This window comes from Asparagus officinalis, chromosome 7 (assembly GCF_001876935.1).
Source record: "Asparagus officinalis chromosome 7, Aspof.V1, whole genome shotgun sequence".
In the NCBI taxonomy this organism is placed as follows: Eukaryota; Viridiplantae; Streptophyta; class Magnoliopsida; order Asparagales; family Asparagaceae; genus Asparagus; species Asparagus officinalis.
In genome coordinates, this window is record NC_033800.1 from 21,169,833 (window position 1) to 21,190,445 (window position 20,613).

The following is a 20,613-nucleotide window of genomic DNA, read 5'->3' on the forward strand; positions in this document are numbered from 1 at the left end:
GTTCATGTTTTGAGAAACAAACACATTATAAATACATTAATTTCACATTTTAGGTTTAAAGACAAATACTGATATTTTGGGTTTACAGGTGTAAATAGAAGTACTTAGGTTTAAATATAAATCAAGGAAAAACTTTGGGTTTAAAGGAAAAATCCCAAAAAAAATATATCCAAATCCAGTCTTTTAAGGTCCAGATCACACTCCAGGACAGGTATATCATAAAATCTGCATCTAAAAGACTTGAAGAAAACCCGAGATTAATATGATGGTTATTCTGCTTTTCTGGATAGAACATCACAGTGAAGTTTATGATTCTTAAGTTTACAAACTACGAAGGTCTCTTGATGGATCTAAACTTGCCTCTGAATCTTTTGTTCCTTTCACTCCCCACACCAGTCTTCATCGTATAGTTTCATGTGCAAAATCATGAGCCATAACACCAAGATAAATTGTCTTGAAGTCACTAGACAAAAGCTTTTGTTCTGAATCTCAAATGGGCAATGATATCGATTTTTTTGGGAAAATACTCATAGCACCAATATTAAATATATTTTTAGAAATTAAGTGATTTTGTGAGATGAAAAAAAATCTGATGCGACTGTCCACAGAGGGTCGATTTTTTTGGTTTCCTTACTTCTATATCTCTGAGCTTCCTCTTGAGATCCACAATGGAAATCCTCAACCCCCACCCCAACAAAAAAATAAAGAGAGAAAAAAACACACTACATAATAACAAAAAACAGAAACATAATCACATTTAACTAAGATAAAGTTTATAAATGAAGATATTGCCAGCAGGAGCTCAACATATATAAAAGTGCATGGTTGCGTGCATGGAACTTTTAGGCAATGATAACAGTATTCATATATATAAGTTTAATCATCAAAAATACATTTGTCTATAACAAGCTAGAATGTTTAGAACTTATTGTAAGACAGAACGGCCAAAATAAGAACAGAAAAAGTAACTTAGTTGCTTAGTATATACTACAGTAAATAAAATAAATATATGCTTAGTATACACTACAGTAAATAAAATAAATATATACTTAGTAAACTTTGACTGATAATATTTGATGATGATGTTATGTTAGATCAAATACATCTACAACTTATAGAAAAACTAAATGTGTGCACTATGATTAAAAAGAAAAAGGGAAAAAGAAAGCAAAAGCCAAAAGCTCTATTTACGTAAATATACCTAGTGGAAGATTGTGGTAGAAAAGGCGACTTTGCTCTAGTGCCATTGACTTCACAATAAGCTCCAAGAAGAACCATGCCATTGCCAGAACATCATCATAAACTGGCCCAACACGGTAGCCTTTTGCCTGTATTAAGAAAATGAGTAAGATAAAAGATCATACATATAATCAGACAGGAAGTTCTTCTGAGAGTTTAGTAGCCAACTGAATTAATCAGGTTGCGTGGTTGCATTAAGATGTGATCCCTAGCCCATGCAATATATGTAAGTCAAAGAAATTTAACTTCAGAATACTGTGCCAACTGATCTATTTGTTATTTTTCAAGCCTTCAAAAAAGTAATGCTACAGTAACAGCATGTGGCTTACTTGGATTTTCCTTTTTTCCCCAGGTAGGGATTTTTGTGAGATCGGAGGAAGGAGACTTAAAATGAAGCCCACAAGTTCTAAATGTGCAAGTCAGTCTCTCATAGATCATGCATGGCTAGATACTAAACTGATGTGAGTCAGGCTATCAGCTACTTAATATTGTAGATGTTGGCAGATTAAACACAGAAGGGAAAAACTTAAAGAGTAAACCATTCAACAAGTAAAGGAAAATTAGTAATTACCATTTTAATAAAGGCTATAGCACCGTGTTAAAAATCAATTAATGCGTAAAGGAATCACTAAAGAGTCAGTTGGACGATTCAAAGATGATAGTTGCAGGCTTACAGTGAAAAAGTCAGAGAGGAAATATCACAACTACATATTCATAAGCACAGGACTATATGATGGTACAATTCAACCGATGGGTTTATAATATTGACGTAGGCGGACAAAAAGGAAGTCAGACAGAAAGGGTATAGGCAGCGCTTTCGCAAGAGTGATATAAATATAGTAAAAAACACTTCTTAGAATTTAAAAATCATGAAAAAATCAACAGATCTTCCCCAGAGAAAATACCCTAAGAAAGCCTGGTGTGAAGCCCCCAATAACTCCAAAAGATATCAATTTAAAATAGCCAACCCATCAAGGGTCATTATGGATGTAAATGTTCACTCTTGGTAACTCAAACGGTTCCGTGAGCTAGAAACAACATGAAATGTTCTATCAAACCTGCTATGAAGCCATTAAAGACTAGATCCAATAAATACCTGAGTTCTCGACAACCATCACAGATGTAATACAAGAAAGAATTTGGCCATTGCTTGGGGAACTTAACTTTGATGTGAGCTACAAGTAGCATGAATATGGTAAAAACGAAAATACAGCAGAAAAGAGATAGAAAAGGGCAGTGGATTGACACTGATCATTTCAAGGATCCTGTGGCACAGTAAAATATATCAACCATTTGAACTCTGAAGTTATCACACTATACATAGGATAATATAACACCGGAATAAACTTCTGATGGAAGATAATTAACTTATCATATAGACGATACAGCTATCTAATATTTCCACACTGATCAGCTTGCACCCATAAACGTCGACTGATCCTTTCAGAGTTAGGATTGCTGAAAGCAAATACGGAAGTATATGGGCAGATAAACAGAGCATGAGAAAAGGAAAAGAAAGAACGGTAAAGCAGGAAATAAAGTAAAAGAGAAGAAAAGGGGAAAGTTTAAGATGAAAAAAAGAAAGAAAACAATTATATAAATTTACAGTTGCTTCATGTTGCAAATCACATATCAGACTGTCAAGGAATATAAGCTATCACTCACTTTTTTGGCCTCCCTGTTTTTTGTTAAAAAAATGGTGCAACAGGTTACATGATTCTACAAAAGATAGTAGCATAATTGCTCCGATGGTGATACAAAACAGATATATAAAAGTAATTAAATTCGAATCAGTAGATTATTTACTTTAGGACTTCTTATATTACGACAAATAAAAAGTTATGCAATATTACTACATTAATTAGTATTCTTTTTATAACTGCTAAAATTTCTAAGATTGCATGAAAGTACGTGGTTGCATGCACAAAAAAACATAGACACAAAAATATGTATGAAGGTTTCACCAGTCGCGCCCCAATTAAATTTTTTAACAATCATGTGTTGGTTATTCATGACCATTTTGCCAACTGACGTCTGAATCCATGCCATTCAGATCATATCAATTATCAACAACATAACAAAGTACCAGAATCCTTATCGTAAATCCAAAACAAGGCATTGCAAGCTTAAGAAGAAAAAAAGATTCATGAAGCTCCACTTGAAGAAGAAAATCTATCTCACCTTACTGCGAGCTAGACTTCCCCACACCGTCGACAAACCAGGATAAACTGGTGCTTGCCGACCGCCGAAGTCATCAAAAGCATAATCAACATAGTTGACAAGAAAGCGATTCCGATCAGCACCGTCAGAGGACTCTTGTTGTACCCTATATTGTGCATTTCAGCTTAATATTGAATGAAAGTATAGTACACTCAGAATCAATGTAACATGATGCACTCCCTAGATTTAGAAAAATTAATCCATTATCAATAAGACATAGATAGAAAGAAAGAGATTTTGGCAATTAAGATGAAGTTTGAAAATAAAATAATCATGTCCAAACAATAAGATAAAATCATCTGCTTGCAAAAGGAAAGCAAGCCTGTTTCAGCGGAATCACTCAAGAAAGATTATAACAGAAGCACTTAAGAAGCATGTATATGAACAATATATGACAGACAGAGACACGGTAGTTCTGAGAACATTAGGACAAAAGGCCGTGTATATAAATATACATACATGTATGTACATGTACATGTATATGTATATGCGTACGTATTTGTTTGTGAATAGACTTGGGTACTCACAAATATGGTATCATGCAACTCACAAATTTGCTAATTTAACAGTGTAGAATGTGGCATAATATAAACTAGTCCGACAGTGTTTAAATTAAACTTATCATGGGATCAAATTTGCTATTTCTTCAAGGGTAGATCTAAGCATGAAATACCATTTTACTAATCCATTTTATGCTTGCTTGTTGCATGGGCAAAGAAAATTTAAAAAAAAATGTTACGAAGCACTAGGAGTGCGCACAGGCACAGAGAGTTTGATTTGCAAATAAGATTTGAGCTGAGATCCTACCACCAAAATAGTATATTATTTACAAATAATAGTGATGATCCAAATGATTAAACATGATTAAAGTTATTTAAAATGTGTAAAAACAAAATTCAAAAGCTTTTGCTATGGGTTAATTGGATCACTGGTCACTATATTTATCTCATAATTGGATATTCATATCTACGTTTTAGTTGCTCGGATGGCTGGTCATGCAACTAAGTACAAATTGGATCATTAATCACATCTAATGTTCTCCACCAATTAACATAATGGATTCACATTGACTTGACATAAAAATGTCTTGATCATTTGACATGACAGATTTATTCCTATCTGTAATATCTTGAGCACTAATCGAAATGAGATTTGTGACATATCAGACTTGTATTGGGTAATTATACTGCATTTGGCATTTTTTTTCTTGAAGATATTAACTTGTGACGTATTGAGTAAGCTGTATGAAATAAATGGAAATATACAACTCTAATTGATGGAAAGCGTTAGAAGTGACTAATGATCCAATTAGTAATTATTTACATGAACGGTCATCCAAGCAATTACAACATAGACATGAACGTCCAATTATGAGATAAATAAAGTGACCAGTGATCCAATTAACCCCTTTTGCTACTGTTTGCTTGCACATTAAGTGGCTCTAAAATGGACAGCCTTAGATCACAAGCTGCTTAGCTTTACCATGTAGAATATCCTAAACCTAATAAAACTTGACATAGAAGGATTCCACACTATTTCGATCATAATCAATATATTACATTACTAACTTAGAAGTTTCAAACCATAATCTTGCTTAACATACTATTTTAAGATGCTGCCTTTGAAAGGTGCTGATCAAGTAAAACATCACAATCATATGTTTTTCTGTTTGTAGACTAGTCAACATTTAACAATCATGTCATGTCCATAAAGTTGGATTTAGCTCAGAAGCTCTCACATGTGCTTTCAAGTTTCAAGTAACAAGATCTCAGTCAAACCAACTAACTGTACTACAAGATAGACTTCGGTTTTGGAAGGACTTGGGGTCGAATGCTTCCCACTGGAATTCGACGTATTGTTGCCTAACAACTATACCTAAAACCTCAAGACCACAGGTGAAGCCAACAAATGATTCCAAGCAATGTTTTCTTGATGGTCTTAATCCATATTGTCAAATCTATTCTTCCTTGCAGTAGTAGAAATGTGGATTGTGAAACCAACCAGAATGCAACCATGTTCTGTATATCGACAAAAGTGTCACGAAGTGAAATGAATGACAAGAAGCTTACCGTGTCAGAATATTGACCATGGCTCGAAATGCTGCAACCTGCAAGATATATGGTATAAAACGCAAAGACTTATAAAATTGTTCAGAAAATACATGATCAGGGAGACAATTATAATAGCTTCCACAATGTGAGGCAGATGAAGTTTCAATGAAAAAATTAACAATCATCATTCAAGAGTTCCATAATTTATGTAAATTAGTTATAAAAATTAGAAGAAATTATAATTATAATAATTGCTCAACCTGAAGGGTTTCTCCACCATCACCAATCAAATGAAGAAGCATATTAAGAATTGGCTGAAGAAATTGCAACAAGGCAGTAGATTCAACATTCTTCAAGCTATTAATGGCCTGCACGTGTAACATTTAGTCATTTAAACATGGAATAACCACAAATCCCTAATTCAAGACTAGTTTTGAAATAAACATGAAACAATGATGGGTGAATGTACGAGGCAGTCAAGATGAAGACCATAGTTCATGACTTCATGTAATTGTCTATTGATGATATTGCATTAGTGGATAAGACAAGAGAAAGTATAATTTCAAAAGTAAAAAGGCTGAGCAAAGCTTGGTTATATGAAGTGTTTAGTATCTGCAGGGTGAAAACCCAAGTATATGAAATCTAGCTTTAGAAAGACTAGGATAACCAAACCTACTACTCAAATCAATGACCAATACGTAAGGTTGGTTATTTTTTGGACTTAGGATCAATTAATATTGTTATAGCGAGATTAATGGGGATGTTATTCTGAGAACCGAAGAAGAATGGCTAAATGGAGGATTACTTGAAAAATGGCTAAACGGATGATTACTTTGTAAGACACCTATCCAACCAAACAAGTATTATTTGGAATGTTGGTCAATGAAGAAAAACATGTCTAAAAATTGAGAATTGTTGGTTAGGAAAGTAAGATAGATGGGTAGAAAAATGGCAAACAAAATGATAGGAAAGGAAATAAGTGAATCCTTAAAAGTTAGCAGTAGCTTCATTCAAGACAAATTGAGGGAGAACAGGTCAGATGATAAGGCCTTTTGCAACAAAGATTATCTATAACCACGATTAAGGAGATGGGAAGGACCGTCGTTAACGTAAATAGGAACACTACGGTAGGCCCATATAAATCAATGTGAATCGAAGAGGCCAAAAAGGATATAACATGTAGTTAATTTAACAGAGAAGATGGTTCTTAAAAGATGCGAGTCAAGAAATGGATGATTATATCTAGCCATCTACAGAGATTTTGAAAAATGGGTCTGTTGTCAGTGGTGGTTGTGTTTTTGTCAAATTTAGCAAAACGTTGCATGACACAGAACAAAACTGCCTTGACAAAGCAATTTAAAATAAAGGAGACATGGAGAACCAAATCTCGCACTCTACAGATCCTATGGATTGGCATAACTTCTTCAATTGACCATAAAACCGTTTACAAAGTAAGACATAATTTAGGATGATGAAAACAAAATGGAAGGTAATTACTAATAGTGAACAAAGTGTCTGAATATCATAAAAATAATATAAATGCATAAAATTTCTTTATCCTGATCGTTAATATCGATTACAATGAAAGGTGTGGATCATTACTATCGAGGAGCAAACATGCATTTTCGCAGGTGTATGTAACTAAGTTTGTTACACCCTGTGTGTAGTGTAACCCTGCACTTGTACATATAACCTTCATGCCATTCTTTACTTTTTTATTTTCTTCCTCTAAATCTATCTCCAACAATTCTTTACGCTCGTTTTCTCTGCATTGAAGCGATCTAACTTCACAATGTCCCTCAGCTAATCTTTTTGAGTAACAAGTATAAATAATAAAATTGTGTACCTGGTTTCTGGTCAATGATGATCTTCAATGGCAAATACAGCACATAAAACCATTACTAGTGTTTTTATACATCAGCTAAATTACAGGTATAGAAAAAAATGACTCTTGAAACAATTAGAAACTTCCCAGGAAACGAAAGAAAGTATTTATTATGTGACACTTCATAACTCACCATTTAAAATGAGTATACTAAATATTTAACGATATTAAACACCAGTGAGAAAGACAACCACAACCGCTACTGTGTATGCAACAAGTTGCATTAGGTACAAAATTTCAAATCTTTCAGGAACCCAATGGCTAGTACTAGCGAACACAGAAAACAGTTAATTAACCTAACTGCAAATTAAATTTGAAATACAAAGGAAAATTCTGTTTTTTTTTACTGTAAACAGTCAGAAAAATAAATATTACCTCTAGGAGTTCAGAACCCCAAGGAGGGCTAGTCCGAAGGATGTGCCGGTCATACTCAAGAAAGAAATCTCTAATTCTCTCATTGAGTGGAAATAATGTAGAGCACAGCCTTAGTCGTAGTTTGAAGACATTCTTTCCATCCTCTAGATAATCCACTCTCTCCTAAAAGATCATGGAGAAGAAATCACTTGTCAGATAGAAAAACATCATAACAACATTTTATGTTTTCACATGTATGTGGTGGGTATGTATGCAATTACAGCTTTATTTTTCCCTAGGAATAAATTATACTCACCTACCAATGACATGATAGGTTACCCCTATATGTGATCCACACTGTTCATCTTGACCTAAATGTCATGCAACACATGTGGACAAATATACATGAACTTGAGTGGAAAAATGTGTATGAAGTTGAAAGGTTCTAACCATCCATTAAGTGGTGGCTCTCAATTCTAAACAACCATCCATTCTGCAATCACTAAATTAATGGATTACAAATCTTTAAAGTAAACATTTTTTTCTCCAGGTTTATGTTTCATCACGTGTAACCCAAGATGAACGGTTTGGATCACAAGGTAACTTGATCCTATCATGTACGTTGGTGGGCAAGGAAAAACTTTTAAATACGTCCTCGGTGAACAATAAAACCCTATCATGCATATACACCAAGCTAAGCGACTCACTGATGAAGTCTTCGAAGTAAAACACACACATGCACATGTGAAAATATTGTTGTTGATCATGCTTGTAAAGCTGGATTAGCATTAGATGCTTAGCAATTGTTCTGAAGAAATAGATCAGAACGGTATTTATAAAATATACCTTCCCTCCATCTTGCAGATAATGTGGAACTAGCTCTCTTAGAATTGGTAAAGAAATGTCAGCCTGCAGCCTGAAAATAACACAAGGCATGTCTCAGTAACTTTGCTAATCACATACCTAAGTACTCAATTGGCTACCCAAGTGCAAGTAAATACAATTAAGAGGTTTGCATGAGTTAGAAATCAAAATTAGTTATTCAAATGGATGACCGCCCAGCTGATTGGACTACAAGAACAAATTCCAGTCAGCTGGTTTATTGCCTTTGATCCTCTTAAGTTACAGTGAAAATATTGACCAGTCAACCAGTCAATTGTCTGCCCAATGGGGTTCAGCATTCAACGTGAGTATTGACCAGAATTGATGAGGACAGTTCGCCCTAGGGTAGTGAAAACATACTGAATATGGCTGGACAAGGGGAGGGCAGCATATCCTATAATTACCTGCATAGGCAAATAGGATGTCAGGTACTGTTGGTTTAGATGCACCACTGGAACAGTATAATAAATCATAAAAGAAAATCATACAAGGTTTCCATTAGCTTAAAAATGTCCAGTCTGTATCAATATGAACCAAATTGACAGCACAAAGGACTTACAGGCTTGGGAGCTTCTAGCTTTGTTTGGAGATCAACATGGAATAATGTGAATAAAAGATGATGTTGAGGTGTCAAAAGAGCAGGAAGAGAAATTTTAATCTCATCATGGTAGCAGGCCAGCCTAGCACCCACAGCAACTTGTGTGTGCGCCCATTTTTGGAGACCGCCGCCAGGATTTCTTGGACACATGGCCTGATGGAAAACACACCACAATATAGTATGTTAATGCATCTTAAAGTCATACTCAACCTTAAAGACCTATTTGTTGCAACTACAAACCTCTACTGGCTGTTTACGAATATCAGAGTCATCCTTCCTCATTTCCACCCTAATGAATAAATTCCTTTTGCGGCTCAAACTGACGGTCAGGGGATATAGATAAAGACAATGTAAAAGTTGCGGAAATGGTTCGTTTCTAGTCATCATGCGAAAATCAAAAGCTTGGAACTGCAACAACAACACAATTATTTAAGATTTCAAATTCATACATTAACTCAAAATTCAGATAAATGATCTTACATAAGCAATTGCTTACATCTTATTCTTAGTTTAAGAATCAAATACTGATCATGTCACTATTTCTATTGTAAAGGATGGGTTCTTTGTGAATTAAAAAAAATATAATACATGTTCATTCCTAAAAATAAACAAATGATTAAAAGAAAATGCTTTTTCCAGGAATAAGACTCCAAAAAGTAAAACATGTTTTGCATTCTTCAGGGAATTTGAAAAACACGAAAAAAATGTGTAGCGCCATCGTTAATGAAGAAAATTAAATAACAAAGAAAAATCTTCATCATAAATTTCAACCATCTAAAGGGGGTAAGAGTTTAGGATATATATGAACTATGGTCCAGCAAAAGTTGAGCATGGTCATGAAGTTTTAAGTACAAAAATTTTGTTTTGTACTAAGCTATGTAGCACAGATATTTGTACGAATCCATGTCCAAATCAGATATGACACTTCTCATAGTGTCCACAGTCTCCATACCATTTTGGATGCTACCAGTTTGACCTTTAGTTTATCAGCATGTCATGCCGTGCCAATGTTTGCTTCTTCCATTTGAACTTATACACATCATGAGTGATGCGAGCATCTGACGTCTACAATCGTTTTAGCACCCTCTCCCTCCCCTCACTCACCCACACAGCACGTTCCCAACAGATACAACTTTTAAAGCATGTTGATGATGGATATATGAAGCCATGCCCATACCAGACATGTATCCGACACGTACCTATACCCAAACTGCATGGACACTCCTTGGATATATGCATACATTTGTTCAGACATGTACTCTACTTAATTATATGATATAAGTCTTAATTTAAAACACTTGTCATACACTTCTTGGATGTATATCATACACTTCACGTCATTTCTTGTAACTCGTTATACATGGGTCGCGTTTGTTTCAGCCCAAAAGTTCAAAACTATGATTTTAAAGGGTGATTTGGGTGCAAGGTTATCGATAGCGGATAGCGTCGCGTAGCGGTGAGGCATCGCTAAGGCTATTGCGGTAAAATAGCGGTAAAAAACGTAAAGTCAAATAGCGGTCTAATTTAGATATGTATAAATACTAAAAAAAGAAAAACTAAAGAAAAAACCTAAGAAATCTAAAAGTACATATTGGATGATTTAAAAAGATCCTAAACATGAAATAGACATGTAACCATCTAAAAGTACATATTGGATGATTTAAAAAGATCCTAAACATGAAATAGACATGTAACCATCACGTAATACCGAAGATGACTGGAGGAATCAAAAAGTCGTCGTCTTCGAGAAGAAGAGCTTAGCGGTGACATGACTACCTTAAGAGGAGCTCACGGTGAAGAAGGTGAGAGGAAGTATCAAGATAGGTGTCAGAGCCTATGAGAGGTGACAGCAGTATGCTGAAAATCACAGGAGACGATGGAATACAATGGTCAATGGTTGAGTTTAATTTTAAAAAAATAAGCCTCAAACCGCTTTTAAATAGCAGTCAAAAAGCAAATTTCGAATGCAATCGCTCACTATTTATCGTTATGACACACTATTGACCGCTTTTGCAAACAGACATATTCCGTAATATGTCACTGTTATTGCACGATTGCGTAGCGAGCGATAGCGTCGCGGGAAGGGACCGCTAACGCTATTAGCGCCACTATTGCGGGGCTACTTACCGCTATTTATAACAGTGTAATTGGGTGTCTAGTCCAAAAACTAGCAGTTTCCAATATACAATAATCAACATAATAATAGAAACTTATAAATGTGATCAAAATTTTAATTCTCATAACACATGAATTGAAAAACAATAATGATCTAATTAGAAAGTGAATAGTTATTAAGATATTATAGTAATTAATAAAGAATTAATATTTATTCAATGAAATGAGATTTAATGCATAAAGATTAAATGGGTATATTTGTAGGAGGTCGTGAATAAGTTATTTTTATCGAAAACAATAACTCTCTGCATAGAAAATTAGCTTACACATGTTTCTATTAAAAAATATAAACTACTTGTAAAGCAAGAAGCTCAAGTACATTTACATGAGAGAGAGGGATGTCATTTTAAAATTATCTTTCTAGAAATTATTAAACCTCCTCAAGTTTATTATTAGCTCTTAGAGTCCCCCAATTTATATTTGATACTTGCAATTTATATCTCTAAAATTGCATTTCAATGGTATTAAGTGCTAGTATATTGAGGATGATTTAGTGCAACTTAAGATATAGAAGAGGGAATTATGTAAAATTTTCTCTATTTGTTATAATACAGATGGTTAATGGAGAAATGGGTAACCCTTCATGAATGAGTTCCTTATTGAAGCGGGGTTAAGAAGACAGTGGAATAATGAAAAGTTAACGACTTTTCATATTACTGTAATGTTATGTTATATATTTATTTATTTGAATTGGTAAATAAATAACTTTTACTCATATTATATTTGATAATTGCACATATTTAATAATTCATATAAATATTATATATTAATGTGATATCAATATATATTAAAATTATCATACATTAACGATTACACTCAACTAGGAGATTAATAGCAGAAAATTAATAATTAATAGCAGAAAATTCATAATACTCTTAAAATTGTAGTAGTAATCCATTCTATAAGCATCCTCAGGACCAACTAACTATATCATTTTCTAAATTGATCTTCCTGCACTTTCTATTTGTCCTTTATAACCCAATAATATTAATGTATTACCTTAGTGACCATAGAACAAAAATTAACCCTTTACACATATAGAGTGAAAGCAATTACACTTATGCATTGTCATTGACAAAGCTTTCTTTATCCCGAGAATAAGCATAATGCATTAAGAGATTCAACCAAACTATACAAACAATTTGGCACATTTACAAACATGCCTAGGAGTTGGAAACCAATTTACATGCTAAGGCAAAAACATATACGAAGATGGAAGGGGAGAAAACCAATTAGTTTATGACTGAAATAGCTGTAAATTTTGATAAAATACAGGACCGCCTTCTTTGTCGCATTCACCGATTTTTTCTCTGCTCTCTAAATTGTTACAATCGATGCTTCCATTACCATCTCCTCAATCAATTCGATTGTACTCCACCAGTGATGTTACCATTGACACACTCACACTTCTTACGGTTTGTAAGTGTTGTAGTTGTGTCTCCTTACTTTTCAATATGAATAAATTTTGATTAAAAGTTAGAATTTTGGTTAGAGAAATTTGATAAGATTCTATATTAATTTATAGTGATTTATGGAAGATGAATAGTTATGATGTTTTTCATTATTAGTGTGTAATGTCAAGACTTAGTGGGGAAATGTTATAATAGTAATTTATAGTGATTTACCAAAACTTCATGAATAGTTGTAACGTTTTTCATTATTAGTGTGTAATGTCAAGACTTAGTAGGGGAATGTTATTAGTTGGTAGTTAAATGAAAATTTGATGCTAATAAATAGGGAGGTTATGAAAAATTAAGTATGTATATATCTTAATGTATGCATGTATGGATTTGCTAGAGATGTATGCATGTCTGTGTTTTGGAGGGTATTTTTGGAAGAAATGTTTTAACATGACAACACACTTTTATAATAATAATATTATATATATATATATATGGCTGTATCCCCGTACCCACATTTTACGAATTTGCCGTGTCCCGTACCCGCACCGGTACTTGTACCCATTTCCATGTGACGTAGAACATAATAACCGATGGACTGGATTTGTAATATAAGCCATTTACCCCTATCCCTCCCTCCTTATCTCCTACAAAAAATAAAAATAAAAATGAACTCCAACCCATGTGCACACATGCATACAAACTTGCGCATATTAAAATTTTGACAAGAATTCCTTGAACTTAGCATCCAAACACAAATATGAGGTGTCACATAAGCAACCATGAGACAGGAATCACTGTGTACATGTTGATAGACCTTTCCTTTTCCACTGCATTGCAACCCTGGTGACCCTTTCCTTTCTCTTTTAAGCCCAAGCCACTACTTCAGGCTGAAAGATATTTCTAAAAGTGTAAAGATATAATTTGAAATTTATTATCTCCAAGACAACCTATGGGTTGAATATTCGACCTGGTGTCTAAGTATTATTACAGTTCATATATAAACTTAATAAACAGATAATATATACACAGAAAACCCTAGAGTGGTTCACAAAGGATTATCTTTACCACCAAAGAAAAAAATCACTGTAATACATGTGAATCTTTTATCACTTTTCAAACATTTATAGGCTTTAATTTCAATCTACAATTGTTCAACAGTTGAAAGAAACAACCTTTCTTACTTCTAAATTCTATTTCACTCTTCAGAAACAATATGCTATACAGAACAATTGATTTTAGTTGCTAATACATTTCTGTGATATATTACTATTCTTTTCTATGACTGCTATAAATCCACTATAAATGCGTGTCCTGGAAGGAAAAATAAACCACAATATATGAAAATATTATTGATTACTAACATATGATGCTAAAATTATATAGCAAAGAAACTGTAAATCAATTACTACTTACTACTTCATCACTATTGCTGTCGAGACAACTTCCTGGTATCATATTTGGAACATTTCTGTGTGATTCCTTTTTATCGCTGGCATTAAACTTCAAGTTACCGGTCCGTAATCCATCAGAACCATTACCAAGATACTTTGCGGAAGAAGGCTCCGCAAAACGGCCAGCAGCATCATTTGGTTCATTTGTTAGACTTCCACTTTCAGAAAGGTTATCAGCATCCACATTAGTCATATGAAGCTTTTCAACTTCCAATCTGAGTACACCTTTCACAGGCTTGTGTACCTTCCTTTTAGGGTCCTGAGAAATTAAAATAGTAAATAATAGATGATGAGTTTCACCAGGTCTAAATTTATATATATCCACCATGATCTAAACCTTTTAACCTATGGAGCAGGACTATATATAGAAAAGAACAAACAGTAATTTGATAAAACTTTATAACTTGTCAACCTAATATAAACTAGCAGGCATTGGTAATTTCTACATAATCCTGCCAATTGAAATGAAGGGGCTAGACATAGACTATGCAAGTTGGTCTACTGGAATGTAACCTACCACTGATTAAGTTATCAACATCATCTATGAATAGGTAGTCGATAAGAAAATTATAACATCAGACATCCAGTGGAATAAAATTAAAATGCAAGTGAAGTATAGACGGACACTTCGCATGATTCACATCATATGCTGAAATTAAAAATTACAATGCACTTTGAAGATACAACCTGAAGTGAGTCCTCTGTGTAGCTTTCTTTGACTTTATTCAAGTTTGATATCTCAACAATAACTGAACTTCCACTTGAATACTGAGCCAACTTGCCATCTAAAGTATTTTTCATAACAGATTCCACAACACTGTCTTGGGAGCTTGAGCCAGATATGCTGGGAGCAAGAGGACTGCTAGGGGAAGCAGAACCACCTGACGCCATGGGATTGTTGTTCTCAAAGAGTGGAACAATAGCCCAAGCAAATGACTCCTTGTATGGCATGATTCGAGACCATACCTGCAGTTTCTGCTTTTCTCTCTCTGTCAAATGAACCTATTAAGTCAAAGTTAGATGACAACCAACTCCATATACACATGCTCACTAAGAGATCATAATTAAAGGATGAAAAAAGACAAGTTTGCCGAATGGAGTATGAATTTGAATATGTTCTGGCGAACAACATGCCTGAGGCGTAAAAAGTTACATATACCTGTCGCATGTTACAGACTTTAATTTATTAAAATCGAATTACATGTTTTGAATGGTGTTGAATGAACTGTGATTATACTTCCATTAGAAACTTCTAAAGATATTTTCACAAAATAACTAGATATAAACATTAGATTTTAGGAACATAAAAGAAAGTTTCACCAAAATAACAGCTAAATGACATCACTTACAGGTTCCTTTCGTGAATAAACGGATGAAGTAACACCCCCTTCTTCTGTAGCAGGCTTCTCTAGCTGAATGAGGAGGCAAACAGATGCTGAAGGAGCATCTAAAGAGAAAACTCCCCTACGTTCTGAAGAAATGCTAGCCTAAGTGGAATAAAAGGAGAAATTAACTTTTGACCATTTAAAGCATTATACTAGTCTACACAAGAATTAGAAATCAAGAAAGAAGCACAAAAGACGCAAACATGATATTGAAGAAGCAGAGGATTGGAAACCTTCTTTCCTTATGTCTGCGAATATTACAAAATAATGACAAGAAAAGTAATCCTTCAGAAAAGCCAAGGCATTGTATTGTGATTCAACACTAAGTTCTGAAAGCTTAAGAAAGAAGCATAAAGAACACAAAGATATGATACTGAAGAAGCACAAGGCATGGAATTTTTTCTCCTTAGAAGTCTAACAATCCAAAAATAATAATAAGAAAGTAAGTCTCCTTCAGACAAGTTCCGGCATGATAATTTGATGAAGCACAAAAGTTTGAAACAAAAACATGATAAATGTAATGAAAATGAGGTCAGATTTAGATCTTACATCCTGTAACTCTGTTGGCAGAACATGAAAATAGAAGTCCTCTGACATTTTTTCTCTTCTCTCCCTGTTATATAGGCAAATTGTACCAGAGAAGGGCTCTGCATGATAAAATATTACTAGAAACTTCAGGACACTTAGGATAGCAAATTCCTTTTTAAAACGTTTAGGAAACACTGGGCCAACACAGTTTAACACACACGTGACATTTTTCAGCAATACTCACCAGTTAATCCAGCCTGGAAAGACAAGGATAGTACCTTCACAGTAATCTTCAATCCGCTGAAACCCAGAGAACGATGAGGGTCAGAGAGAAAACACCATCTATAAAATAACAAATGTTTCCTAGTGGATTTATACAGACAAGTATTGTTCTTGCACAAGGTGCTAATGACGTAATGAAGGCATATCATTGTGATAACCTGCAATGTTGAGCTGGAAGAGCTTCAGAGATCCTTTGTCCAAAAAACATCGATCTTTCATTTTCCCAGTCAAATGTAGGTTCATATGCTGGCAGTGGAGATTGGCCAAAATGCTGGAACACATATAATGACCACAAGCAAAATAATTAAATTCAATAATACCTGAATCCAAATAAAATGATACAAAAGAATAAAATATAGGCAAAAGTCATAACTGAAATGAAGGAGAATTGTCGATCAGTCAAAATTCAATCGTTGGTGCAGGATGGGGTCAAATTCATCAAAGCTATTTTAGGATCCATATATGCTCAACCATGACTCAAGAAGAACAACTTTAAGTCAAAAAGCTTCATAGGCAGAGCAAATTACTATGAGCTGTCAACGAGACATTAACCCTCTAGGGCCTCAACAAACACCTATGGAATTCATATAGAAGGCAATTCCGTTCGAGAGAATAGATCCCTATTAAATCAGATGTCAGTTGGGCCATGCTTCTCAGAAGACCAGCTGGTGGTAGGCAGGTTTTCCTCATTGCTATGAACTTTAAATTCATGCAACTATTAAGGTTGATCTTTATTTAAATCAATTGCATAAGCTTGCAACTAGGGGTACGCGTTTCATCGTGTGATCTCCTGGGGCCCTAAAAACAAGTACTCAAGCCATACATCCGAAATCTTGTCTACTTTAATCTTGTAACTACCTGAATAAGCCTTTAATCTAATTGTTAAAGAGTACGCAATTCCTTTCAAGAGGAACTCAAGCAGCATGGTAGACTGGTAGTGCACATACCGTTAAGCAATAATATCAATGGTAAGTTATAGTAAAGCAAATCGAAGATTTTTAGTAAAAACAACATAATAAACCCAATTACTATTGGTGCAGGTATTTGGTCATGAAAGCCTTAGGGGTCATTTCCATTCAGCATAAAATGAGGGAGAATCAACTGGGCTGGTTTGGGCATGAATGTGGTGGCAGTTTGAATAAGAGACAAGATGATAGGTAATGGAGAAATGAGAACTAGTGGTAGGCAATAAGGAAAATTAAGAAGGATATAATAGAGGCTAAGTCAATTGATAAGTTGGCCTTTCAAAGAACTCAGTGGATGGAAATAAATCATATAGCCAAACAAAAAAAAATATGGATCAAGGCTTTGTTGTTGCTACTAGAGTCAGGAAAATTGACATATAAGTCATTCAGGACATGTGATTCTAAATTTCTTTAAAACCAAAAAGAATATCCCCTAACAAAGCAGCATTCTCCATAAACAATGGAAGCAAAATACCATCTAGATTTCCGTTCACTACCCTGATTTTTCCTCTACTATAAAAATGTTGATCCAGTTTTCAGACCATAACTAAAAGTCATATGACCATGTGCTAATGCCTAATGGATGAAGCATTCATAAATGTTCAGGGACACACGACTCAAATGCAACCACATTTCCATCTATAGTCAGCGCATAACATTTACATGTGACAATAACTGGAAGCTGGCAGCATTTCATAGACTAATATGCATATATATCTTGAGCCCTGAAATGCATATTATAGATGATTGCAGGTATTCTGAGATTAACACGTGAATGAACTATACAATGTAGCAGGTGGTTTTTATTGGATGTACATGATGCAAGATGTAAGCAAACAATCATCACAAATCTATTTATCCATTACCTAAAAACTCAAAAAAAACTTTCCGATTAAATTAAATTTAGAGGTAACTGAAGCAAGTACCTCATTTATCTGTCTTCCTGAGGTGCTGGGACCGTCATCATCAGTTGCCTCTTCAGTTTTGGACTGCCTTGCATTGGCAAGATGCATTTCTGAGGTAATCACAAAAATAAGAAAAATAATTCTACACAAATATTCATATTTCAAATGGACAAATCATAATTATGTTATATTGTCATCACCTGTTTCTATGTCCGTGTCAGGCCCTTCAAAAACTTGATTCTGTAATGACAAAGGCGCAACACTTTCATAGTGCCCATACTTATTCTCGTCCTTCACCCAATCAGCTTTATAGCACTGTACCACCTCATTTAGATGCGGCCACTGCTCCAAATTTTCATTTATCTGTAAGCAAGATTGAAATCTAATGGTCATTCTCCTAGCTTTAACAATATCAATTTTGAAACACTGCTGGTAGCTTGAAACTTATTGAGTGTGAAAATTTAATGTCTCAAATTGGTAATATATCATTATAGACATCATAGCGTCCAATATGTTCCAGAAGGTGGCTGCAGTAGGTATTTGTCAAGGAGGCATCCGAATTTAGATGCCAAGGTTCTGATGAAGTTTTAAAAAATGAAACTCTTTATGCACATAACAAAATTCTACATATAAGAGTTTGATGAGATTTTTCTTTACATAGTTTAAGCTATTTCCTTTTTACTGTAAAAACGACGAACTTGCTTAATGAATTGACTTAGTTTCTAAAAAAATTCTCCCCCTGGGATTCAAATTTTATGTAGCTTTTACATGTCAGTATTGTAACATAATACGGAAATGAGAAATTTATGCGGGGTAAGAATGACGAATGGAGCAATGCAAAAATAAAGAGAGAATGAACAAACCACAGAATCGAGCTCCAGATTAGAAGTCCACAGTTGACGAGGTATTCTCCGAAATCGACTCCCATCACTTGAAGAATCCTCCATTGCCTGGATCAGCATTTAACAATACTAGCTAAATCAAAAGCTGCATTCTTTTTCCACCCCCTCTTCTACACTATACTAGGTCAAAATTAGCAAAAATAGAAATAAAAAAGCAAGCGAAGAGAACAGAAATCGCACCTTTAGCTGAGTCGAGCTTGAAGACTGCAGATCTAGCTCAAAACCCTAGAAATCGAATAAAATCATAAATACGAAACAAAAGGAAAAGGTCCCCTCTTTCTCTTAAAATTTCTCTCGCTTGCGAGAGGAAATGGGGAAAGAAAAAGGGGGTTTTGAGAATTAGGTTTTGAAATGAGCAGCAAAATGGGAGTATTTGGTACCAACTCCTCTTTCTATATCTGCCTACTCTCTCTCTCTCTCTCACTGCTCACTCTCTTTCTCTCTCCAAGTTGAGTAAAGAAAGCTATTATATTATTACTTTTTTCGTTATTAATATTATTTATTTTAGTAATGTGAGTCAAGGAGTACAGAGTGGATTGCCATGATTTACTTGTACTTGTACTCAAAGGAAAGAGTTTTTGGGGTTTGTTTTGAGTTTAACGTTAACCTTAATTTTGAGGGATGTTGTCAAGTATTAATCCCTTCAAACTACGGCAACAGATTTTATTTTTTTCGTATAGAATTTTTTTAATATTAGTCCCCAAAATATTCATATTTTGAGACTAATCTTCATATTTTGAATTAATCCTCACACCCTTTAAGAGTTTTCAAATTAGTCCCTCTACTTACCACAAGTTCGAAAGATCCGTAGGACTAGCTTCAAAACAATTAACATATTTAGAATTAATTCAAAATATTTAGATCTCGTGGATTAATTTTGAAACACTTAAAGGTTTGAGGTGCCAATTTATGGCACTTAGTAATTTGGGGACCAATTAGTAATATGAAAATTTGAGGAACTAATTTTAAAATATGAACCATATGGGGGACTAGTATGTAAAAACACTTTTCTAATCCCTCGGTCTAATCGCCCACTGGGGCAGCTGAAAAATCATGTTTGCTATATCCACTCCCAAACAGTAACTTTGGGAGTTGGATTGCCGAAAATGCCCTTTTGGACTTGGCCTGGTTTGGTTTGGGAGAAGGACAATTTAGTCCTCACACACCCCCAAAGTTACTGTTTGGGAGTGTGAATAGTTGGGCCCCTGAAAAATGTGGGTCCTGTGTGTCATAGAGGAGAATTTGACCGCAGATTTTTTATGAAGACTTTACTCAGAAATAATAGGTGGTAGCAAAAATCGTACGGCAGCCGTTAATGAAAAATTGCAGAAAATCAAGAGAAAATTTTTAATTTGTATTTTTAAAAAATAGGATTGTCGTAATTTAAT

The 20,613-nt window shown here is 34.4% G+C and overlaps 1 protein-coding gene across 2 annotated transcripts in view; it reads right to left on the bottom strand.

Annotated features, from left to right (window-relative positions):
* Window positions 1-19,650, bottom strand: part of LOC109848464 (guanine nucleotide exchange factor SPIKE 1) — a 41,834-nt gene extending 22,184 nt beyond the window's left edge. The window contains exons 1-19 of one of the 2 annotated variants that reach the window (XM_020417968.1): window positions 19,406-19,650; window positions 19,187-19,273; window positions 18,524-18,686; window positions 18,345-18,433; window positions 16,612-16,724; window positions 16,416-16,471; window positions 16,193-16,290; window positions 15,608-15,745; window positions 14,946-15,260; window positions 14,221-14,517; window positions 9,470-9,637; window positions 9,191-9,382; window positions 8,992-9,035; window positions 8,596-8,665; window positions 7,771-7,932; window positions 5,771-5,878; window positions 5,529-5,566; window positions 3,421-3,565; window positions 1,202-1,328 (exon numbers count right to left, since the gene is read on the bottom strand). In XM_020417968.1, coding sequence (XP_020273557.1) covers window positions 1,202-1,328; window positions 3,421-3,565; window positions 5,529-5,566; window positions 5,771-5,878; window positions 7,771-7,932; window positions 8,596-8,665; window positions 8,992-9,035; window positions 9,191-9,382; window positions 9,470-9,637; window positions 14,221-14,517; window positions 14,946-15,260; window positions 15,608-15,745; window positions 16,193-16,290; window positions 16,416-16,471; window positions 16,612-16,724; window positions 18,345-18,433; window positions 18,524-18,686; window positions 19,187-19,270 — 2,407 coding nt within the window. In that variant the 5' untranslated portion in view covers window positions 19,271-19,273; window positions 19,406-19,650. The remainder of the gene's footprint in view (window positions 1-1,201; window positions 1,329-3,420; window positions 3,566-5,528; window positions 5,567-5,770; window positions 5,879-7,770; window positions 7,933-8,595; window positions 8,666-8,991; window positions 9,036-9,190; window positions 9,383-9,469; window positions 9,638-14,220; window positions 14,518-14,945; window positions 15,261-15,607; window positions 15,746-16,192; window positions 16,291-16,415; window positions 16,472-16,611; window positions 16,725-18,344; window positions 18,434-18,523; window positions 18,687-19,186; window positions 19,274-19,405) is intronic. The other variant, XM_020417969.1, reaches the window with a different exon arrangement.